Genomic DNA, 24,256 nt, shown 5'->3' on the forward strand with positions numbered 1-24,256 from the left:
CAGTCTATCCTGGCTACTTCTATGACAATTTGGCACATCTAAATTCATCTGAGAGGAGGAAACCTCAATTGAGAAAACGCCTCCATAAGATCCGATTGTAGGTAAATAAACCTGTAGGCATTTTCTTAATTAGTGGTTGTTGGGGGAGGGCCTAGCCCATTGTGTGTGAGGCAACTTCTGGGTGGTCCTGGGTTCTGTAAGAAAACAGGCTGAACAAGCCATGGGGGGCAAGCCAGTAAGCAGCACTCCTCCATCGCCTCTGTACAGCTCCTGCCTCCGCGTTCCTGTCCTGTTTGAGTTCCTGCCCTGACTTCCTTCAGTGACGAACAATGATGTGGAAATGTAAACAAAATAAACCTTTTCCTCCCCAAATTGCTTTTGATCATGGAAAGAACAATTATCTATTTTTGTTCATAACTATAAATACATGGCAAACTTAAGAGATGGGTGAAATGCACCCAAAATAATATGCAGACAACTTCTATTATGTTGTGGTTTGAATGTGTTATGTCCCTTAAAGGTGTATGCATGAACACTTGGTCCAGATAGTGGCACTGTTTGAAAAAGTTGTGGAACCTTTAAGAGGTAGAGCCTCAGTGGAAAATAGATCACTAGGGGCTGGCCTAAAACAAAGCAGACAGTCATACTTCCTGTCTTTCTGCCTTTGTCCTTTCCTACTAAGATGTGAGACAAGAGGAGTCCCTGCACACTCCTGCCAATGTGGCGCTACCTTCCTGTTCCCTAGGCAATGCTAATGAGCACTGTTCCTATTTCCAAGTACCTGAACATGTCTGCAGTCCCGGGGCTGTGATCACTGACAATCTATGTCCCAGTCAGTATTAGCATGTACCCACCCATCTTCTCTTTTTGTTTCTTGTTTTCCAGACCCTTCATTTCCCCAGTATGTGTTCTGTATGTACAAGACATAACACTTGATGGTAAATAACTGTTATTTATATATGTGATATATATTATATGCTGATATATAATATATATTATAGTGATAGAGAGGTGTATGCACATGTTGACGGATGTGTGGAGGCCATAGGAAGGTGTCCTCCTTTACTGCTCTCTGCCTTCTTCACTTGAGATAGGTCCTTTCCGGGACTGAAACATCCAGCTTCTGTCAGGTTAGCTGGCCAGTGAGCTCCAGGGATCCTCTATCTCCCACCCAGCAATGCTGGGGTTACAGGTACACATTGCCATGTCCAGTCTTTACGTGAGTGTGGAGATCTGGACTAAGGTCCCTATGCTTATTCAGTAGGCATTCTTCCAAACTGGTCATCTCCCACCTACCTCACATACTTTTTATTTAGAGAGCTTAGGAGAACAAGATTACTGTACAGGATCATTGTACATTACACCAAAAGCAAAACTGCATACCCTTCATTCTCACTGAGTCTCTTGACTGCGTCAAAAGCCACAGCAAGAGACTGACCTACACCATCCAGGTTTTTTATTTTTTTAGTCCAATTATTTGTATTTATACCACAGGCATAATTACACCTTATTATTGCACATTATACTGCTTGGAAAGGGCAAGTGATTTGTTAATTGTGCATTACCAAAGGCTAACAGTCACTGAGCACTGACTATGATGCCAGTTACTTTACATTCATTATTTTACTTTACCCTCACCAGAACCCCAGGTGGCATTAACTATTATCTCCCTTTTATAAACGAGGGTGCTGAAGATTAAAAGGGAAGCTAACTTGCCAAAGGTAGACAATGCTGCAGCTACAAGCGTGAAGTAGGATTTGAAGGCCTACTGTAACAGCAGAGCCTAATGCTAAGCCACAACTGGATCCTAGGCATCACAACTTCATCACTAGGCATCCTTTTTAAGTGGCCTTCAAGTTTTTGTAAGTAAACTCTACAGTGTTCACACAAGGAAGCTGCCTAATAATACCTCTCTCAGAACACTTCCACTATATTAAGCAAAGTATACTGTATGTAAAGATCCAAACCAGAGGCTGGGGATACGGCCCTATCAGTAAAGTGTGTGCTGCAAAAGCATGAGGACCAGAGCTCAGGTCCACACAAAAAGCCAGCACGGCAGCAAGCCTGTCCTATCAGTACTATGCAGGGAGACAGGAGGAGCCCTTGGACTTAGTGGCCAGTCTAGGCAACTGGCAAGCTCCAGGTTAATATTCACACCAAACTCCGGGCAGTGGTGGTGCACGCCTTTAATCCCAGAACTCAAGAGGCAGAAGCAGGTGGATCTCTATGAGTTCAAGGCCAGCCTGGGCTACAGAGTGAGTTCCAGGAAAGGCTCAAAGCCTCACAGAGAAACCCTGTCTGGAAAAACCAAAAAAATTAAAATAAAGACTCACACCAACCTGACAAAGCACAGAGTACACAGAGGGGTGGCTTTACAAAGTTTGCCTTTATAGTCATTAAAGGCTGTAGGATCTCCTTTTTCCTTGGGGTCCGTTGGCCACCAGTCCACAAGGACAAAGGGGCAGAAGCTTTGACAGAAAGCTTTGGATGCAGCCTATGAACACAGCTGAGATAGCTCTCTGGGAGACAGCTTCAGTGAATCAGCTCAACTTTATTCCTGAGTATAGGAGATATATCGGACTGGTAGCTGGGGCAACCCTAATTTGCATTAGGTGGCATGCTCCTGTCATATAGCTGGATTAGTGGCAGCACGTCCCTGTGAAAACAGCTAGAACGTGTTACTTAATTACCATGTGGGCAGCAGGGAAAGAGTATTTGCAGGAAACTGTGTCAAGAGTCATCCTTGAGATAAGTCAGGCATCCAGGCCTAGAGATATCCTCCAGACAGGGCTAGATAGAGAGCAGGAGGCCCCTGCTTGGGTACGGGAGAGAGTCCTCCATATTGTGCTGAGCCCAGGGACAGCTGCTAAGCTATGGTAGACTGCAACCTCTGACCAGTGGAGCCCCCCAACAAAAGGTGTGGCAGTCACTCACAGTTATAATGGACAACTTAGTTGTGGTGCTTGAAACTTAACTAAGTGTTAAATGTTCAACTCAGAGCAGGTGGCAACTTCCAGCCAAATCACACCTAAATATGTAAGCCTAAACACTGTTAGAGTCCTTTTTTTTTTTAGCGTTGAGGGGCTTTTAAGACAGGTTCTATGTAGTCCTGGCTGGCCTGAACTTACTACATAGATCAAGCTGGACTCCAACTCACAGAGACTCATCTGCCTCTGCCTCCTGAATACTAGAATTAAAGGTGTGTACCACCAAGCCCAGCTCCTTCATAGCTTTTACCTCACAGAATTGCCTGATGAAAACACATCTACCTGAACACTATGTTTAATTCTAGGTGAAAGGCTACTCAAACTTTAGGAATTACTTCTTAATAATATGAAAACAATATAGCCATTCTTACTCATTACTCAAACTATTTCATTATTCACCTCAGTTTTATCTTTTGTAAATATCAGATTTACTATAAATTTTCTTTTTTAATTGAGAATTTCTTCCATGTATACAATGAAATATGATCATATCTGCCCCCTTTGCCCTCTTCCAGCACCTCCTCACCCCCTAACATGCCCCCTCCCAATTTTTCCTCTTCCTCTTCTTCATAACCCACTCAGGCCCATCAGTGTTGCCCATATGAGCATGGCTGTGGGGCTGTACAGAAGGAGGGGCAACCTACCGGTTCTACCCAGCTTTATGATGTGCCATCACAATTCTGGGTATTTCCCCTAGCTCTGCCTTTTATCAGCAATTAATCACACACTGGGTTTTTTTTGTTTTGTTTTTGTTTTTTGTTTTTTCGAGATAGGGTTTCTCTGTGTAGCTTTGCGCCTTTCCTGGAACTCACTTGGTAGCCCAGGCTGGCCTCGAACTCACAGAGATCTGCCTGGCTCTGCCTCCCGAGTGCTGGGATTAAAGGCGTGTGCCACCACCGCCCAGCCACACTGGGTTTTTTAATGTATTATACTTCTCATATGCATATGAAACATTTCTGCATGCCTTTAGACCACAAATGATTCTCTCTATAGCATTCTAGAATATTATACAGTTACACCTATACACACACACACACACACACACACACACACACACATATAGCTACTCTAGAGTATTTTTATTGGTAGATATCAAAACCTGGGTTTTAACCACTCCTTTTTTCAAGGCAAGGTGACCACAAGTTTTCCTACTCAAGCCATAGCTAACTGGAACAAAAAAAAAAAAAAAATGCAACCCAAATAAGCCAATCCTAGTTAACAATGTATAATTTCTACAGCCTGGTCCAACTGGCATAAGCCTATTAGATTCTTTGTGGAATCTAAAAATAGGAAACTGGAGAGTGGAAACTCTGTGTAGGAGCAAAGTGAAAAAATATGGAAATTAAGCAGCGGTAGGGCACAGCAGAGAAACTCAGCAGTAAACTGGTAATTCTCAACCTTACTGAGAATAAATGCCTGTGGTGCTCTGGATAAAAGTGGCCCCCAAAGGCTCCTATATTTGGATGCTTAGTCAGCAGAGAGGTCACTATGTGAAAAGATTAGAAAGATTAGGAAGGTTTGTGCGCTCTCTCTCTCTCTCTCTCTCTCTATATATATATATATATATATATATATATATATATATATATATATATATGTAGCTCTCAGCTACTGCTCCAGCACCTGCCTGCACGTCACCACACTCCCTGACATGATGATAATGAATTAAACCTCTGGTATTGTAAGCAAGCCCCCAATTAAATGCTTTCCCTTATTAGAGTTGTGTTGGTCGTGGTGTCTCTTCACAGCAATAGAACAGTGACTAAGGCAATGTCCAAGTCCTTAACAGGATCTACAGGGGCTTACAAAGCCTGGCTAGCTTTTCTGTCTCTAACCTTCCCTCTGACCTGGCTGGCCCCTTTCCGTAATATGCTTTGATCATGCTTTGGTCACACCCTTTGTTACTCCTCAGGTACATTAAGTATACATCTGCTGTAGGGCATTTTTGTTGTTGTTCCCTCTACCTGGACTTCTCTTTCCCCAAATAACCATACTATGAATGCCTTAGACTTCTGTCTTTGATTCCAGCATATCCCTTGCCCACATACCCTAGATACGATTAACTGACCAGTTCAACAAACTCAGCAGTGCATTCAAATCTTAGTCACGTTTCTACCAAACACATTACTTCTCTAACTTCTGATCAAATCAGTTTTCAGAATTCTTTGTTTCTAGCAAAGTACGATGCAACCTGCTAAGAACATCATCAGAGCAGACTGATGTGGTCCCACATTCACACAGTCAGTCAAGCGTATATTCAACACAACCTAGGGGCTACAGGCAGGGCATAGAGCAATGAAGAAGGAGACAAAATGTCTACTTTCACAGAGCTTACACTCTAATTAAAAAAAAAAGGCATCAAATGAGTAATTGAATAAATACGACTGACTGCTGTAAAGAAAAGGTAGAGAACAGAAGACTAAAAGTAGAGCCGGGTGATGGTGGCACACACCTTTAATCCCAGCACTCGGGAGGCAGAGCCAGGCAGATCTCTGTGAGTTCCAGGCCAGCCTGGGCTACAGAGGGAGATCCAGAATAGCTCTAAAACTATACAGAGAAATTCTGTCTCGAAAAAGCAAAAAAGAAGAAGAAGAAGAAGAAGAAGAAGAAGAAGAAGAAGAAGAAGAAGAAGAAGAAGAAGAAGAAGAAGAAGAAGACTAAAAGTAACAGGGGAAATCCACCCACACTGTCTCAGTAGTTAGAAAAGGCCTGCCTGAAATGGTATTATTTGGGTCATTGCTGAAAGATAAAAATCAGCTTGCCATATGAAAATCTGGAGAAAAAAAAATTCTAAGTAGAGAATGCAAGAGCAGACATAATTATTTGTGAATACGTTTGATATTATTCAGGAGAAAAAATGAAATTTAAAAACAGCACTGAAATTATATTTAGTCTTAGTGTGAAATTGGCACTGATATTAATACTTTCAAACATTTACAGGCATACTATAAAATTGGGACATTTATGTTAAATCCCCTAAGAATCCTCAGCACAGTAAGAAATAAAGTATCAAACGTTTAAATTTTAAGTCAAGATTAGCACAGAATAATTTCTCATTACCAAAGTGTTTTCTAGAGCTGGGAGACAGCTTGTTTGCTCAAGTGCCTTCCACACAGCATGAAGACCTGAGCGGATGCCCTGGAACAAGGCTCTGCTGTTCTCATGCCTTGGGGCTCTTTCCTCCTGTAAACCTTCTCAAGCATTCTTCACTTCTTAACCCTGACCCTGATCCTCCACTTAAATGTCTTGTTTCTATACGATCCAATAAACCTCTTAAATAATCCAGCACTCCGGCACTACATCTACGGTGACTCTAAACAACCCAATCAACAGAAAGCACGAACTATGGACATCGGTGCTAAACCACAAAGAAGACAGCAATTACGGTGATAACAACCGGAACACCGGTAGACCACAGGCTTGTTAGACCTCAGCCGAGAAGATACTGATCAGAAGACTCACTGGTTTTGCCCCTCTGTGCTCACCCACCAGCAAGGACTGACTCTGCAGTTAAAATACATTTAGTGGAAGGAAGTGGAATGACTTGGGGCAGTTGGAGGGTGTAAGTAGTGGATGGGTATGATACATTGTATAATATGTGAACTTTCAAAAATTTAAAATATTGTTTAAAAATAATAAAAAAACATTTTAGTAAGTAGGTAAATTTAATACACAGATAAGAGAGTCATATATAGGAGACCAGAAACTGGATCAGAGATGGTGCTCAGACTAAAAGAGGTCTAGGATGGTCCTACCAGGCAAAAGGAAGGTATAAGTATGCCTTAAAATAAACCTGAAACTGCTCAGAGTTTCAGCGGACATCACTTACTGAAATTATACAGTTAGAGGGGATTAAATTGTAAGTCCACCTCCAGTAATTAAGCTGCTTATTTACACAAATGGGTGAATATTCCTTCAGACGTTTCTAATTAAGTATGGACAGGACCAAACCATCTGCAGCAGATGAACTGTGAGGACAGTAGGAAGGAGTGGACATTGCATGAAGGTGTACACAACACTGTATGAAGGTCACTTTCCAAAGCACATTTCAACAATGGCACAACTCCTACCCAGTGCAAGAAACTTCGAGTTTTACTGTACTAACCACAACCATACAGTTCTATTATTCTCTGTAAGAATACTAGAAATGCATTTTCTGAAACATGTAAGAAGTCACAGTTTTAATCTTCCAAGTTTGACTTCTGATAGAGGGATAATTAAGTATATTCACTACCTACACTTTCATTTACTTCACACACATAAATGTCAGAAAATCTGACAAAAAAGTCAGAAATTAGTATCGATATCACAGAATGATTTTGACTAAATAAAATATGGAAGATAAACTGCATGATCATAGCACGTTGTCTTGTCCTCTTTTAATGGTGAAATCGCAAAGTATGCAAAGAGGCAAGCACAAACGGAGTTCATTCCCTCCCCAGAATAAAGCCAACTCCTTTTTCCTCAGAAAAACCCCTAATTGGGCTGGAGAGATGGCTCAGAGGTTAAGAGCACTGGCTGCTCTTCTAAAGGACCTGAGTAACTCCCAGCAACCACATGATGGCTCACAACCATCTATAATGAGATCTGGTGCCCTCTTCTGGCACACAACCATACATGCAGGCAGAACACTGTATATATATATATATATATATATATATATATATATATATATATATATATATATATATATATATATATATATATATATAATAAATAAATAAAACCTTTAAAAAAAAAAAAGAGAGAGAGAAAAAGAAAGGAAAGCCCCTAGTCAAATTTATTCTAGGAACATGCCGCCAAGATGGCTCTGCCATGAAGGTGCTTTCCCCAAACCTCATGACCGGAGTTCAATCTCCAAAACCTACCTGGGGAAAAGAAAGAACCAAGTCCCACAAGTTCCCCTCTGACCTCCACAGGTGAACAATGGAATGTGCCCACAATGCACATGTACAATAAATAAACAAATAAAACTGAATGCTTTTCAAAAATATTTTGGTGAATATTGGTCATAGCACTATGTTAATTTATCTTTATAGAATAATTTGAAAATCTGAACTGTTTGTGTGTCTGTTAAAAGTTCTGTGTAAGGCTAGTATGTAAGGTAGCTCTTACAAGCCCACGGTGCCCTCCACAACTCCTTCAACAATGCTTCTCACTTACTTTTTCTCTAGTCCTTCTTTATACTTTTTTTTTATTAACTTGGAAATCAGAGTAGGGTTTTTTGTTGTTTTTTTTTAGGGGTGGTGGTGTTTTGAGCCAGAATGTCACTGTGTAACCCTGGCTGACTTGGAACTTGCTTTTGTAGATGAAGCTGGACTTGAACTCAAAGTCTGCCTGCCTCTTCCTCCTGACTGTGCCACTACATCTGGCCTGAATAGGTCTTTTTTTTTTTTTTTTCTTCTTTGGTTTTTGTTGCTTAATTGTGCGCTTTTTTTTAATTCTTTTAAGCCCCCAGAAAATTTCTGAGCATTTAGAAGACACTAATATCACAGTTTCTATCTACCCCAATTGTCCTACCCGCCCCATGAGACTTTTGAAGCATGGAACACACACTAACAGAGGACAGGAAGTGATATCCGGGTGGGGAGGGGTGGTAAAAACAAGTTATTCCCTGAAACAAAAGGAGCAATTTTAATTCTTCCCTTATTTCATCTCATCATTTCAGTAACAGAAATTATAAGAAATCCTAAGACTAGGGAGTTGCGAGTATGCATAAAAAGAACCAAGAAGAGGGAAGGGCAGGAGAGGAGAAAGGAAAAGAGAAACAGGAAAGGAGGGCAGGGAATTCTGGGTACAGCAGAGAGGCCTTCATTCTCACAGCTTTAAGCCCCTTGGAGGGACTTGGTCTCTAGAGCAAGAGATGCCATGGTGATAGCCCCATCTAGCAAACAGTTTAGACTTCGTAAGAGCAGTACACTTTCTGTCACAAGTACTTACTTCTACCATTGCGTCATAAAATCAGCCACAGACACGATGTGAGCAAATGACCAGGGCTCTGTCAGAATAAGACATTTTCCTTTCAAAAACAAGCAGTGGTTTGCTCACCAATCTCTGCCTGGCCTGGCTACTGATGAAAGTTTGTCATGTTAGCCAAATATCCTTTTTTTTTTTTTTTTTTGGTTTTTTTTTTGTTTGTTTGTTTTTTGTTTTTCGAGACAAGGTTTCTCTGTGTAGCTTTGCGCTTTTCCTGGAACTCACTTGGTAGCCCAGGCTGGCCTCGAACTCACAGAGATCCGCCTGGCTCTGCCTCCCAAGTGCTGGGATTAAAGGCGTGTGCCACCACCGCCTGGCCCCCAAATGTCCTTTTTACCTCACATTCTACTCTCTGCCTGAATAAACTAGAGGCAGTTATTACAACACAGCAGATGTCATTTATGGGAATTCACGGAGATATTTTCAAATGTCACTATGAGTTTAAGGAATTAGTGGAAGGGGCCGCACAGAGCCAGGCATGTTAAGAGCCTGTAAGGAAAACAGCAATCCTGTACTACAAAGGGTTGTCCCACCCACAGTGTCACTACCATACTGCAGAGAAAGACGGCGGCTTACCCTATCACCACCCAAGCAAGCTGTCCACATACAAAGAGCACGAAAGATTAAGAAATTCAAGAGAACACTAACCACAACTCCTTGTACTTACTCTTTGCATCAGGAAGATATGCACGCATGCATACACATAAAGATACACGTGCATACACACGTGCAAACACACCTCCCACCGACTCGTATGGAATACAAAAGGCAAAGAGAAAAGAAAAGCATGTCTTCTCCTCACCCAGCACTTCTATTTTGAAAATACATCAATGCTCCCACTGAGGCCTTTCTTGCCTCAGTACACAAACATTTAAGGAGCAGATGAGCTAGATCTAGTGGTTAAAGTGAAGCAAGCAATGTAAAGCAAGTCACCCCGACAGACTGCTGGACTCCCTTCCTCTTCTCCCACTCTGGTTCATTTCCCTGCCCTACAGGGAAATGGTGGCACCACTTAGTTCCTCTGTTTGGGAATCATAGGAAACTTGGCACCTAATACGTCAATCAATGGTCTCTCCCAGCTCCTGTAGCCTATCTCCTAATTCAACTTCAGTCTGGAACAGACTGAAAAGACACAGCCCTATTGCAGCTGTTGGATAGGAAACATTAAAAGATAAAAATTCGGTTTAAAGTCACTGTGGTTAATAAATGACCAAAGTCTGATTCAGCCAGTTTAAAGGCAGCCTTAAGAGCATGGAACTAAGCTAGCACAAGGAAGGAAGCAAAGTGAATAGCTCAGGGATTACACAGGGCAAGGTGAGATAATGCCCCACAATGAATCGAAGAGCAGCTGGTGACCAAGCCAAATAAGTTAGATAGCATGCTCACTCACCAGATGGAAACGTCATAGCTCTTAGTTACTGTGCTCCCAATTACATTTCTAATTTACAACCGCTCAAATCTAATGAGCTATTTAGTTAATGGCATATTTAATAAATATTTATAGGTCATTTTCTCTGGGCAAGGTAACATTCTAGATAATGAGAATGCTGCATTTAACAAGATATAAAGCGTCTCTACTATTCTTCTAGAACTTTCTAAAGTATTAACTATATGGGGGGAAGTGAACATGGAGAGAAAGACAAGGTTCAACTGTAAATTTGATTTAAAAATGATTTAAAGAAGGATGTGACAGGTAATAACCAAGTGTCTTCTCACAATGGGACAATGGGTGAACAGGAGATTCTTCTTAGGAATGCATATGAGCTGAAACCTGAAATGACAAGAGAGGACAACCATCTGAAAACCTGGAGAAACTCCATTCCAAACAAAGGCAAAAGCCCAAGGCAGGACTAAGTACTCCATGTTCAGAGGACAGGAAGTCAAACCAGTATGGTTAGATTATAAGGAGAAGGAAAGTGATATTAAAGAAGTAGGCCAAGCCATGATCACAGAAAACCTAACAGGCTATGGCTCAAAGTGTTGATTTATTGTAGCTGTGATGGAGAATTCATAGGCTTTAGCTATGGTCACAGAAAACCTAACAGGCTATGGTTGGAAGTGTCGATTTATTGTAGTTGTGATGGAGAATCCATAGGCTTTAGCCATGGCCACAGAAAACCTAACAGGCTACGGTTGGAAGTGTTGATTTAATAAAGGTGTGATGGAGAATCCATAGGCTTTAGCCATGGCCACAGAAAACCTTAACCTCCACCACTCTCTCCAGAACTTCACCAAGTCAGTCTCATCTAGTCAACATCAAGGGGTGATGGCCTTTCTATCAAGATTACAAATGAAGGCTCACTAGTCTACAGTAGCAGCCACAAATGCATGGCTACAGGAACAAGTGAGCTATCAGGCAAGCAGTGGCTTTCAGGCAAGTGGGGCAGAACAGCTCTAAAAGGGTGAGTAAGCCAGTAGAGCTTAAGTAACTGGGGAAAATGGCAGTGCCTTTCCCCTCTACGGGAAAGCAGCAGATACTCAGGTAAAAACTCAGATGTTCTGCTTTGTGAAGTTTGATATGTTTTCCACATCCAAGTAGGTACAAAGAGACTTAAACGGCTGGGGTTCAGAGGGGAGGACAACATTGACACACATATTCGATAACTGCTAGCATCCAGAAACTAAATGAAGAAAAGTACACAAGTTTAAGGAAAGAAAACAATCATCAGGCATAATGGCACATGCCTATAGGCTCAAGATGTGACAGCGGAAGGACCAAGAGTTCAAGGCCAGCCTCACTACATAGAGAGTCAGAGGCCATCATAAGCTTAGGAACACTGATAACCTTTTTTCTTTTATTCTTGAGATTATAATTACATCATTTCTCCCTTATTTTTCCACCCTCCAAACACTCCCATATACCCCTCCTTGCTCTCTTTCAAGTTCATGGCCTCTTTTTCCATTGTTGTCACATGCATACATGTGTATGTATACACAGCTATATTTCTAAACATAACCTGTAGCAGGAATCTTAAAAGTTATTAATAAAAACAAACCTGGAGCCAGTTATTGGGGTGAATGCTGGAAGATCAGAGAAGCAGAACAAGCCACAGCTACCTCACCTCGCCAATTCCTCAGCTGATCCTGTTTGCTCAGACTGGAGGAAGCCTCTGTGTCCTCATTGGAATGGGTCTCAGCTGAACTGTGCTGCTCAAAGCCTAAAAGCTTAACCAGCCAAATGCTGCTAGTTTCTGGTCTTCACGCCTTATATACCTTTCTGCTTTCTGCCATCACTCCCTGGGATTAAAGGTGTGAGTCACCATGCCTGGCTCTTTCCAGTGTGGCTTTAAACTCACAGAAATCCATGCCTCCAGAGGCTAGGATTAAAGGTATGAGTGCCACCATTTTCTAGCCTCTGTATCTAATGGCTGTTCTGTTCTCTGACCCCAGATAAGTTTATTAGGGTGTACAATATTTTGGGGAACACAATACCACCACAATAACCTGCTCAGTCTGTAGAACAGTTGTATGTATATATGACTGTTTCAGTGGATTAATGGGAACAGAATTTGAAAGGTCAAAAAGGAAAAGAAGTTTGTAGCAAAAGTGAGCCAAGAACTGTTAGACCATGTGGAGCCGAACAGGCCTTGTCCTAAAGCATGCCAGTAAGTCAGAGAAGGGATAAGAGGGAGGAACCAATGACACAAAAAACACTGGGAGATATTTAGGAAACATGTTCCTGCAAAGGCGAGAAGGGATGAATCCCAGTGCCTAAGTGGGAAAGTGGATCTTTAGGAGAACTTGGTACTCATTACTACAAAGAGAAGACAACTACTCTACAGATAGAATACATCTGAAGTCCATGAGAGTGAGGAAATATTCACACTGCACTGACTGCAGCATAATCACTGCTTGAAATGCACTGATGCTTGGGATCAGGATCTGCATCACATGGTGAGAACATACTCACATTCACTTCCCTAGACAATGCTCACAGTAAATTCTGTTACACTTGGCCTTCACACACAATATCGAAGAAAAGTTAGCCACTTTGCTATGCAAGTATCACCATCTAGTGGTTGAAACTATATACCAACTTTAAAATGTTGGGAGCTATACCTTTTACCTTAGGAAGGCAAATCCTAGTTAGAAATAAGTCTACAAATAAGTATTTGGAGAAACTAACTTCTAAAAAGTTTAGCACTACATGATATAAACTGGTAACATAAAATCCTAATACAGATAATCTACCACACATTTATTTAAGGTGACATAGCATGCTACATTCTCTTTACATGGACTTGTTTTGTAATCTTTCATTAATCTTTAAGGCATGTATCATCATTTATATATGAAGAAACCAGAAATTGGCAGAGAAGCTAATGACCTGCCCAAAATTTATACAGGAAGAAATGATAATTAGGGTAGGGTCTTTTTTTTTTTTTTTTTTGTGGTTTTTTTGAGACAGGGTTTCTCTGTGTAGCTTTGCGCTTTTCCTGGAACTCACTTTGTAGACCAGGCTGGCCTCAAACTCACAGAGATCCGCCTGCCTCTGCCTCCCGAGTGCTGGGATTAAAGGCGTGCGCCACCACCGCCCGGCTAGGGTAGGGTCTGAATGGAGGTAAAATGACTTCAAAATCCACTCTTAACCACTATATCAAATAGCCCACCTTAAGAGCACAAAACTTCCTTGGGAATGGACAGGAAAGTACTAGTCTTCTGTTATGAAGAATCATTTATACTAGGAGGAGAAAATTCAAATTGCACAATAAATCTAAGTGTAATCTTGCCAATTGGAATCAGGGGCATCTCTGGGATGAGCTAGAAACCTAGTGCAATGGAAACTCCCAGGATTCTATGAGGGTGACTCTAACTAAGACTCCTAGCAATGGGAGACATGGAGCCTGACCTGGCCATCTCCTGTAACCAGGCAAGACTTCCAGTGAAGGGACTGGGGCCTCAACGCAGCAACATAACCTCTGACCTATAATTTGCCTTGCCTACAAGATGTGCTGGGACAAAGATGGCACAGAAATTATGGGAGTGGCCAACCAATGACTGGTCCAGCTTGAGACCCATACCATGAGAGGGAGTCCACCCCTGACAATGCCTGGAGGGCCAGGACCCAGAAGTTAGACAGCCCAAAGACCTAGAATAGAACCAAACACGATTGGAAAACAAAAAAAAACAATGAAATGATTCCTAATGCTACTCTGGTATATTCATAGATCATGCCTCGTCTGTCATCAGAGAGGCTTCACCTAGAAACTAATGGGAACAGATTCAGAGACCCACAACCAAACACTATGTGGACCTCGGGAAATCTTGTGAAAGAGGGGGAGGAAGGATTATGGGAGCCAGAGGAGCCAAGGACACCACAGGAAAACACACAGAGTCAACTGACTTGGGCTCATGGAGACCCACGGAGACTGAACCACCAACCAGAGAAATTGTATGAGACTGATCTGGACCCTCTGCACATGTGTTGCAGCTGTGTGGCTCGGTCTTCCTGTGGGACTCCTGGCAGAGGGACTGGGACTGTCTCTGATTCTGTTGCCTGCTCTTGGGACCCTTTCCTCCTGCGGGGTTGCCTTGTCCAGCCTTAATAGAAGAGGTGCCTGGTCTGACTGCAACTTGATATACCATGGCTGGCTGATCTACATAGAAAGCCTGCACTTTTCTGAAGGAAAGGGAGAGGAAATGGATGGGGGAGGTAGAAAGTCTGTAGGGAGGGACTGGAAGGAGAGTAGAGAGGGAGAGGATGTAAGCAAGGAGAAGAGGTGAGCAACTTGCTATTCAGCCTCTCTGAAGAGCAGAATTCTACCTTAACCTTTGGATCTTGAGTTCTTTTTTTTTTTCCAGAGCTGAGGACCGAACCCAGAGCCTTGCGCTTGCTAGGCAAGCGCTCTACCACTGAGCTAAATCCCCAACCCTGTGGATCTTGAGTTCTTTAGAGGGACAGAAATTTAATTAAGTTCCCTTGTAGTGTTCTGTGGCTCTGGCAGCCTAACGCCGCTGGTAGCAGAGGAGTCACAGTTCCTGATTCAGACAGCTGTGGCTAAAAAGGCAGCAACAATTTAAAAAAAGGACAACAGCATTCATCTACCTCACTGCTTCCCCACACAGCTCCACGATCATTTCAGAAAAGGGAGTCGGAAGTGTATAAGATAAGTAGACGACCACAGGAAGCAGTACCTTCTCACAGCAGAGTGGCTGCACATACCAACTCAAAGCAGTCATGACAGCATGTTTAAGACCTGCACAGGCTCAAGACAGACAGAATATAGACAGGATATGGGGATACATGTACACATACATGGACATGCATGTGTGTGGCTGTGCATGCATATTTGTCTATATGAATGTGGACCCAGACTGAATTAAGGTCCTCTTCCCTATTCAACAAGCACTTATGACTGAGCTGTCCCCCAACCTTTATCATCTCTCTCTACCTCCTAGCTGAGGTGCTACTGGCAACCAGCATCTGCTGGGAAGAGGGTCAGTTTTTTAAGGGCGTGGCCCCTGGTAGATTGACCAGTTTTCACACCACATGGAAGATACAGTCAGCAGCACACAGGCCTAACTTTATCACATCTTCAGATGATATGAACAACATTCTGTCTCAAAGATCCCACTCCTGGGGTAGGGGATAGTTCAGGGGTACAGCACAAGCTTAGCATGCAAAAGGCTCTGGCCAATAAATAAATAAATAAATAAATAAATAAATAAATAAATAAATAAATAAAACTATATATTACTCATTCTGGTCATATATACATCCTATAAAAATCATAGTAAGTGAAATTATATCAAAAGTTTATAACACCAATTTTTCTAAGGTATTTTCTTCATCAAGGACAAATGACTAAGCTTTGATCCACAGAACAAAAAAAGAAAAAAATTAAATTCTTTAAATTTATGTGTATGTAGTGGGGTGTAGTTCATGTGTGTATATTCATGTGGGGTTATATACTCATGTGTGTGTATGCCTATGGAGGCCACAGGTTCAAGAATAGATACTGTTCCTCCATCACAAGTCAATGTACCTTCTGAGACAGGGTCTCACACTAGGACTTCACTGATCTGGCCAGCAAGCTCCAAGGATCTTGCTGTCTATCTTTACTTCCTCGATACTAGGATAAAAGCACAAACCAGGACCCATGACTGTTGAATAACAGTTTCCTCCAAGATTCAAACATTCCATCCATCAGGGAAGCATTGTAAGCAGGAAGGTAAACCACTCAACGTAGCTTCAGGAAGTCCCTGAAACTGACCAGATCCACTAGGCCCTTTCCTGCTGGAGTAAGCAATAAAAGCTGAGAGTCCCTCTCAGACAAGCTAGTCAGCAAAGACTCACACAAGACAAACTGCAAAGAAGTCTGAGTCCAGACCAGCGACCTGGAAGCAGAAACTAGCCAAGCTGCCTAAACCAACTTAGGCACCTAGGAAAGACACTCCCAAACTGTTGAGCTGCCTGTGGGCTGTACAGTGTGCTCCAGGTTCCCAGCTTTGTGGGCATCACCCATGCAGGGGTGGGCTTTAGTGATATAGCTGTCTTTGAGTCATTTAGCATGCGTGCAAAGCAAATATCAAACATTTTTGAGTAGGGGGGCTCATGAGGCCACACTTCCCCAAGGATCAATAAGTCATTAGTGGTTGCTAGAGGAGGGAAAGGCATTTTCTTCAGGAGTGTAGCCACTATGGTAACCATATGCCTATAAATAACCACTTATCCCATGCACCTATAGGCAACCCTAATGAATTTCACTGGGTCATCATCATCAAACAAACAGAGACATCAGGGTGTAAAGACAACCTGGGAAAAGGAAGGAGATCATCAGGAGGGGGGTGGGGGGTGGGGTGGGTAAGAGAGGCTAGCAGGGGATGAATATGACCACAACATTATATACATGTAGGACACGGTCATAATGAAACCCATTATTATGTATAGTTAATACATGATAATAAAAAGTTTTGCTAGGCATAGAGAATTATGCAATAATCTCTCAGCTTTACTACAAACAGAACATTTTTCACAGTAAAAAGCTATAATGGCACAGTGAATGTTGGCAGCTGCCTAGGATCCCAGCCCTCAGGAGGGAGAAACAAGAAGATCACAAGCCCCAACCAGCCTGGGCCATAAGTAAGACCTGTCATCCTGTCTCAAACACTGAAAGAAAAAATTCTTCTTATATTTTATATTTTGACTTTACTGGCTGGGGGTGTAGCTCAGTTCTTAAAGCACTTCACTAGCATTGCCAGCACCAGATAAAACTAGATGTAATGACACACACCTGTAATCACAGCACTTGGGAGGTAGACAGGAGGAGGGTCAGAAGTTCAAGGCCAACCTGGGTTATAGGAGCCTTGTCTCAAAAATAAAGATAATCTTCCTTCTGATTAGACTTTCAGTTTTTCAAGGGCCAGTCTCTTATGTGGCATTATTAATAAAGATCCATTTTTATTTTCTTCTAATCTTGTTTCCAAACATATTCTATGAGACAATTTGTCTTTTCTCCATTGACTTGTGAAGGAATTTTCATTCCCACTGAAATATCTAAGCAAAAGAAAGAAGAGAAAAAAAATAAGAAATCAATGTTGGGGTAGGAGGTGGGGCGGAGAAACAGGTTCAAATGGGAAATACGTAGTTTAGCTAGGGAAGAGCTATGAATAAAAAATGCTATTATCAAGTTCCTGAGTACTTACCACATTTACAGAAGTACACAAGAAGTCAATGGCAAGCAGTATGGCTGCCACATATCTCTGTAATCCCAGCACTGCAAAGATTGATGTGTGGGAGGGGGGTGGGGTGGGGGTAGGGGGGTCAGGGGGATTGAGTTTGACCTCAGCCTAGACTATATAGCAAGAGTCTGACTCAAAAAAAAAGCAAAGAGAAAGTAAAAGGATAATTAAGTAATTTTTTTCCTGCTGAGCAACACACTGTATTGCACTTCACTAACACACCCCTAGCAGAACAAAGGAGGAAAAAGTAGCATGTGTACCTTAAGTGACAATTACAAACTCATTTTCCTTCAAAATGGGAACTCTGCAGGTGACTCCAAAACATCTCTTTTTAAAAATGAAATCAGACATTTAAAACATCAATCTATACAATACATAGCTGTGCTGACTAGTTTCATGTCAACTTGACACAAGTAAGAATCATTGTGGAAGACGGAACCTCAACTGAGAAAATGCCCCCACCAGATTGGCCTGTGGCCAAGCCTTGTGGTACATTTTCTTGATTAATGTCTGATATGGAAGGGCCCAGATCACTATGGGTGGTGCCACCCCAGACTGGTGGTCCTGGGTGGTATAAGAGAGCAGGCTGGGCAAGCCATGAGGAGCAAGACAGTGAGCAGCACTCCTCCATGGAGTCTGCTTCAGCTCCTGCCTCCAGGGCGGTGCCTGAGTTCCTGCCCTGACTTTCCTCAGTGACAGACTGTTAACGGGAGAGTAAGAAGAAATAAACCCTTTTCTCCCCAAGTTGCTTTTGGTCACAGTGTGTCATCCCAGCAACAGAAACCCTACCTAAGACAATAGCGCTTCCTTCCATCAGAGACCATGAACCAGAAAAAGTAAACTGTCCTCCATTAAAAAAAAACCCAAAAGCATACCTTTTGTTTTCCGCCAGGTTAGCCCCCTCATCCTTCAGCTGTCTACTCCTCTGTTTGCAGCCTTCCTGGAGGGTCTCCTTCCTCCGTTTGCTGGCGTGAACCCAGCTGCCATCCTCATTCTCGGCTGCGTCCTTCTCATCGGCTGCTTCAGCTTCAAACTGCTGGGACGTGGCCTTGGACACCTTCTCACCAATCTTCCTCTTCCACCCAAAGGAAGCCATTCTGTAAAAGTTCAGGGACTGCTTCAAAATCGTTCCTAAGTATGCCAATGAGCAGGTGAATACGGACTAGCGGAAGGAGACGACAGCCATGTTATCACCTATTTATGGGTAAAGGGAATAATCAGCAAGAACTATGAAAGTTCAAAGACGACACCTGGACACTACTGTTAACCCCATCTCCTAATGGAAGTGGTGTGCTCTTGCAGACTAGCCCTGAATCCCAACAGGCCTCTGCCAATTTACACAAACACATTATAGAGTGAAGCATGTTTAGTAACACATCAGGTGGAGTAGTATGAAGCAGAAACTGAAGAAAAACAAGACTGTTTCTTCAAGAAATGAGTAACAGGAAAAGGATGGAAAAGGAAAAAGGTAGGGCGGCCATCTTTAGGCTGAGAGCCGAGGCGACAAAACTGAGCCTAGCGTGAATATCTTTTGTCACTCCTGACTTTAAGAAACAACACTGAAATCACAACGCTGACTGGACATCTGACAATATACGTCACTCCTGTTTTTCAGTTGTCTCAATAGTATGACTGAATTTCAAAAAAACCTTTCCTTGAAGAACTACAAGCAAAGTATTTCTTATGAAAGTACATGATACCTAGGAATTATTTCCAAATCATCAACAGTGAGAAATGTCATGGAGGAGTAAAGTAAGATCACTCTGAATTGGTAACTGATGAAGTTGAGAGGTAAACACAGAAGATTCACGGCTCCTTTCTCCTCCTTTCATATATAGTGAAATTTTTCTTAATAGAAGCCTTTTAGGCCTTGAGTACTTTTTGTTTTGTTGTTAAAACAGGAATTACTATAGAATACAGCTGATCTAAAACTCAACATTATAGCTCAGAATGGACTCATGATCCTCCTAGCTCAGCCTCCCATGTGCTAAAATTACAAATGTGTGCCACTACACCTGACTATAGAATAGTTTTTAAAGATTTAAACAGGTAATGACTCAACAAAATTATTGGGGAAGTCAAAAAACAACCAATATTAAATGGCTTTGTAAATCTACCATGATATTCAAATGTTAAGGAAAAGAAAGGGTAGCTGGTAGAATAAAGGTGAAGACTGGAAGTCTTTAACAGTACTTAGTGATAGGATTAACTAAGAAATCCAGTAATTCACTAGCTACACAGATGGGCTTTAAGATACAGGGGAATTCAAGCCAGGCATGGTGTGGCCCATGCCTTTAATCCCAGCACTCGGGAGGCAAAGGCAGGCAGATCTCTGTGAGTTTGAGGCCAGCCTGATCTACAGAGCAAGTTCCAGAACAGCCAGGGCTGTTACACAGAAAAACCCTGTCTTGGAAAAACCAAGATAGATAGATAGATAGATAGACCCTGTCTTGGAAAAACCAAGATGGATAGATAGATAGATAGATAGATAGATAGATAGATAGATAGATAGATAGATAAATAAATAAATAAATAAATAAATAAAGTGGAATCCCTATAATAGTGCATAACTATCTTATATGCTGTATATATTCAGGAGTGTCTAAGAGTCTTAGGAGAATCTGTAACCCTAAGGAGACAAGAAAAAAAAAAGCAATGAACTCAAAAGTCTTTTTGAAATTATCCAACAATAGGCATTAAAAGAGGGAAGGAGGGAGGAAGGCAACACTAAGTTTTTAGCAATAGAAGGGATCTGTTACTAATGCACGCGATTAAAGTGAAATATAAGTAACAGCAGGAAGAGAAAAAAAGTGAGGATAGATAAAAGTCATTGCCACATAAAACCTCAAGTTACTACCAGAATTGAGAAAATTATGGGTCACGGGCCTATTACTGAGCAAGAGAAAATGTAACAGATCACTTGCAATAACCAAGTACACAGGCTGATGCAGCACACCATGGGCTTTCCACAGAGCAGTGAATTTTGGGAAATTCCAGGTACACTGTGGAGTATAAACTACACTAGGGAATTAGGACAACGGAAGCCTCCTCCTTCACCTCATCATAATATAAGGAAATGTATTTCCTCTGTCTGAAAAAAAAATCACTTTACATATCCCAGGGAAAGACCAGGAAATGGCTAAAAATGAAAGTACAGATCACAACTCAAGAGCTGAAGACAGCCTGGGGAAAACAATGGGTGCTTAGAATGCCTTCAAAAGAGACTAAAATATAAGAAGAGGAGGCGGTGGTGGTGGTTCTCTTGTATTTATGACTGTCCCTAAAGGCAATGAGAATGATGATTACATTTTCTGGTTTCAAGTTCCCAAATGGAACTTACTTTCCACAGCACCAATGTGGGGCACCAGGCAGTGTAATCGATGTACCAACAGAAACCTGGTGTGTTTACTGGAGGGAATTTCACTTTAGATCACTGGTCAAATCTGTTTGTAGAAGTTGCAGATAGGATGAGCATGGAAAGAATGACAGACCCTCATGTATATATATCAATAAGAGGCTACTGACTCATGCACTCTCTATGGGGGAATTGTATAACACGCCAGTTACATCTCAACTAAACTGTTCTCATGCTAAACTAGGAGCGTCTTGTACCTCTAAGGTTGTGTTTTTAATTAACTGCTAACTAAAACCCCTTACAGAAGGGAGGCTTTGGTAGATCTGGACTTGGGACGGATAAGGTGCCAAGACCCTAAACACTTTTCACCAGGATAAGAAACCAAGTGCGTAAATCACAACTGTACAGGTTTCGGGTTCATTCATGTCCGGTGTTAACGTCAACATTTCCTACAGAACTCATGAGTGGGATTAAAATTCTAAACCATGACACCTGTATTCTACATGGACGTACAATGATGATTCCCCACGGCACATCGCTAGACCTGACACTTTACCCAGCCACAAGCTGGCTGGCAGGTACTTGGCGACTGAGCGAGCGTCTTCTCCTACTGACTGCGTGAGAGGATGCGGCCACCCAGGGTGGACGTAAAGGGTCACAACGGCATCCCTCCGAGCCGAAGAGACGTACCCGGAGGTGAAGAACCGGGAGACCCCATTTACCTCAAAACGCTCCCAAAGGCGACTCCATCTCCCCCTGCCTAGGCCGACAACACACACGAGCCCGCAGCCGCAGCTCCTCAGGCCGCCGGGCCCGCACACCGAGCCCCGCCATCGCGCCCCGCGCCCGGGACAGCGGCCAACCTGCGGGCCCCGTGGACCTCACCGGGCCCCCCTCGCCCCCCTCTCCCGCACGCAGCACCCTCTCGCCTCGCTTCCCGCTCCTCTGCCTGCCTTCCGCCGCCTACCCGCAGCCAGTTACCTGAAAGCCACTCCGTGGTCCCGTGTTTACATTCCACTTGCCCTTTGGCACCGGAAGCGGAAATTATCCCGTCGGGCTGCTAACGGGCCTTGCCTGCCTGTGCTTTTTAATCCTCTATGAAAAACGCATATGAAGTCATCCGGGGATGTTCGAGCAGCCCAGAAAAGGGGATAGAAGAAAAGAAGGCTTTCTAATCCGCCAGAGCCTTCTACGAGACCACTGGTCCCAGAAGTCACTGCGGCGCCCAAGGCACTATGGGATTTGTAGTAGGGCCACCAGACCAAAACTGCCCTCTGGCAGCAGCCGGGAGTAGAGGACTCGGGATAGGAGTGTCAGAGCCATGCAGCTGTGCTTTGCAATACACACAGGCCTAGCCGGTGAGGGCCAGTGAGACGCAGAAGAGAAAAAAAAAAAACTGAGCTGAAAATAAGTTCAAGGGGAGCTGTGCGGGTTTATTTCTGTCAACTTGACACTAACCTAAACATAACTGGGAAAAAGGAATCTTAATTGAGAAAACGCCTCCATAACATTGGCCATAGGTAAATCTGTAGGGGTATTGCCTTGAGTAATGATTGATGTGGGAAGGCCCAACCCATTATCAGTGAGCAGGTGGTTCCTGGTCGGTATTAGGAAGCAAACTGAGCAAGTCAGGAGGAGCAACCCAGCACACAGCCTTCCACCGCGGCCACCACATCAATCCCTTCCTACCTCCAAGTCCCTGCCCTGCTTGACTTCCTGCCCTGACTTCCCTCTATGATGTGAACTATAAGATGAAATAAACCCTTTCCTCCCCAAGTAGACTTTGGTCGTGGTGTTTTATCCCAACAACAGAAAACGAAGAAGGCAGCTGATCAGGGAGGGCCAAGGGTGAACTGCAGGCTTCCTGTGAGAATCTACAACACAGCCTGAAAGTAGCACTGGGCCATTTCTTACCAGTAAATTAGCAGGCAAATGTTAACACTGGTATATATTGAGGAAATTGAAATATTGTTAAGTTTTTACCCACATAGCTATGCTACGCAAAGGAAAACTCATTTTTGGAGACCATGCTTTTTCACCTCAGCACTTAGCATTTCTTACTGGTTAGTTATTTGTTGGGAGAAACATTATAGGATGCTAAGATGCCATTAAGTAATACTTCCCATACCCCCAGTCACCAGTAGTACCACCAAATTGTTTCTCTCCAAAACATCAAATATACCCTGGAAGAAAAATCTTACCTCCAACACTGGCACCAAAACCACTGATGCAAGGCTGGAGAGGCTTGCTGCTCTTGCAGAGGGTTCTGTTTCCAACACTCAGCATATAGGCTCATACCTATCTGTAACTCCAGTTATAAGGAACTGATGCCATCTTCTGGCCTTCACGCTAATATACAGGCAAAACACTCATGTCTTAAAAAAAAAAAAAAAAAAAAAAAAAAAAATGAATGCAAACAGTGCTTCTTAGCCTATATGGGTTAGAGACCCTTCCATCGCCAAAACTCTTACATGTTGCCATTTTTCACAAAAGTGAACATTGGGGCTGATTGTTAAAGTGCCATGGTGATAGAAATGCTGCATTGATTTAAGGTAATTGATTTAAGGTAAATTAATGTAATGGTAGGGATGTAGTCCTCTATCACACCCCTACAGTGTAACTCTGGAGTCCAATGTTCTTTTGAGATGAGGTCTGACTGTGTTACCTGGCAAGACTCTTAACTTTCAGACCCACTTTAATAAACCAATTAAACCTTAGCTTCATCAAGGATATTTCTGGCCTGGCGGTGGTGACACAAGCCTTTAATCCCAGCACTAGGGAGGCAGAGCCAGGCGGATCTCTATGAGTTCGAGGCCAGCCTGGGCTACAAAGTGAGTTCCAGGACAGGCACCAAAAACTACACAGAGAAACCCTGTCTCGAGGGAAAAAAAAAAAAAAAAGCTATTTCTGAATGATGGAATTTTATTTTTCTGCCATACCAAGTATTTTGCTACTACTGACGTGTGATGTCTCTCAAGTATTTTAAGACTGCATTATAAGGGCTGGACAAGATAGTTCAGCAGTTAAGAGCACTGGCTCCTGCTCTTGCAGAGGACCCAAGTTCAGTTCCCAGCACCAACATCTGGCGGCTCACAGCCTCCCTGTAACTCCAGCCGTACGGGAACCCAACACCGTGTTCTGGCCTTTGCAGGTGCCTGCACATACACACATACACATCAGTAAGAATAAAATCAATTCTTCAAGACTATTATAAATTGAAGTTCCACTTTCTTGTGGAACAGAACTTTTTTTTTTT

The 24,256-nt window shown here is 42.7% G+C and overlaps 1 protein-coding gene across 3 annotated transcripts in view; it reads right to left on the reverse strand.

Moving 5' to 3' along the window:
- Positions 1–22,213, reverse strand: part of Ttc33 (tetratricopeptide repeat domain 33) — a 37,046-nt gene extending 14,833 nt beyond the window's left edge. The window contains exons 1-2 of one of the 3 annotated variants that reach the window (XM_059276212.1): positions 21,982–22,213; positions 18,521–18,742 (exon numbers count right to left, since the gene is read on the reverse strand). In XM_059276212.1, the coding sequence (XP_059132195.1) occupies positions 18,521–18,741 (221 nt within the window). In that variant the 5' untranslated portion in view covers position 18,742; positions 21,982–22,213. Of the gene's footprint in view, positions 1–18,520; positions 18,840–21,722; positions 21,823–21,981 lie in introns of those variants that run through there. The other 2 variants (XM_059276213.1, XM_059276214.1) reach the window with 2 other exon arrangements.
- Positions 22,214–24,256: the final 2,043 nt, after the last annotated feature.

The sequence above is a fragment of the Peromyscus eremicus genome, chromosome 11 (genome assembly GCF_949786415.1).
Source record: "Peromyscus eremicus chromosome 11, PerEre_H2_v1, whole genome shotgun sequence".
NCBI lineage: Eukaryota > Metazoa > Chordata > Mammalia > Rodentia > Cricetidae > Peromyscus > Peromyscus eremicus.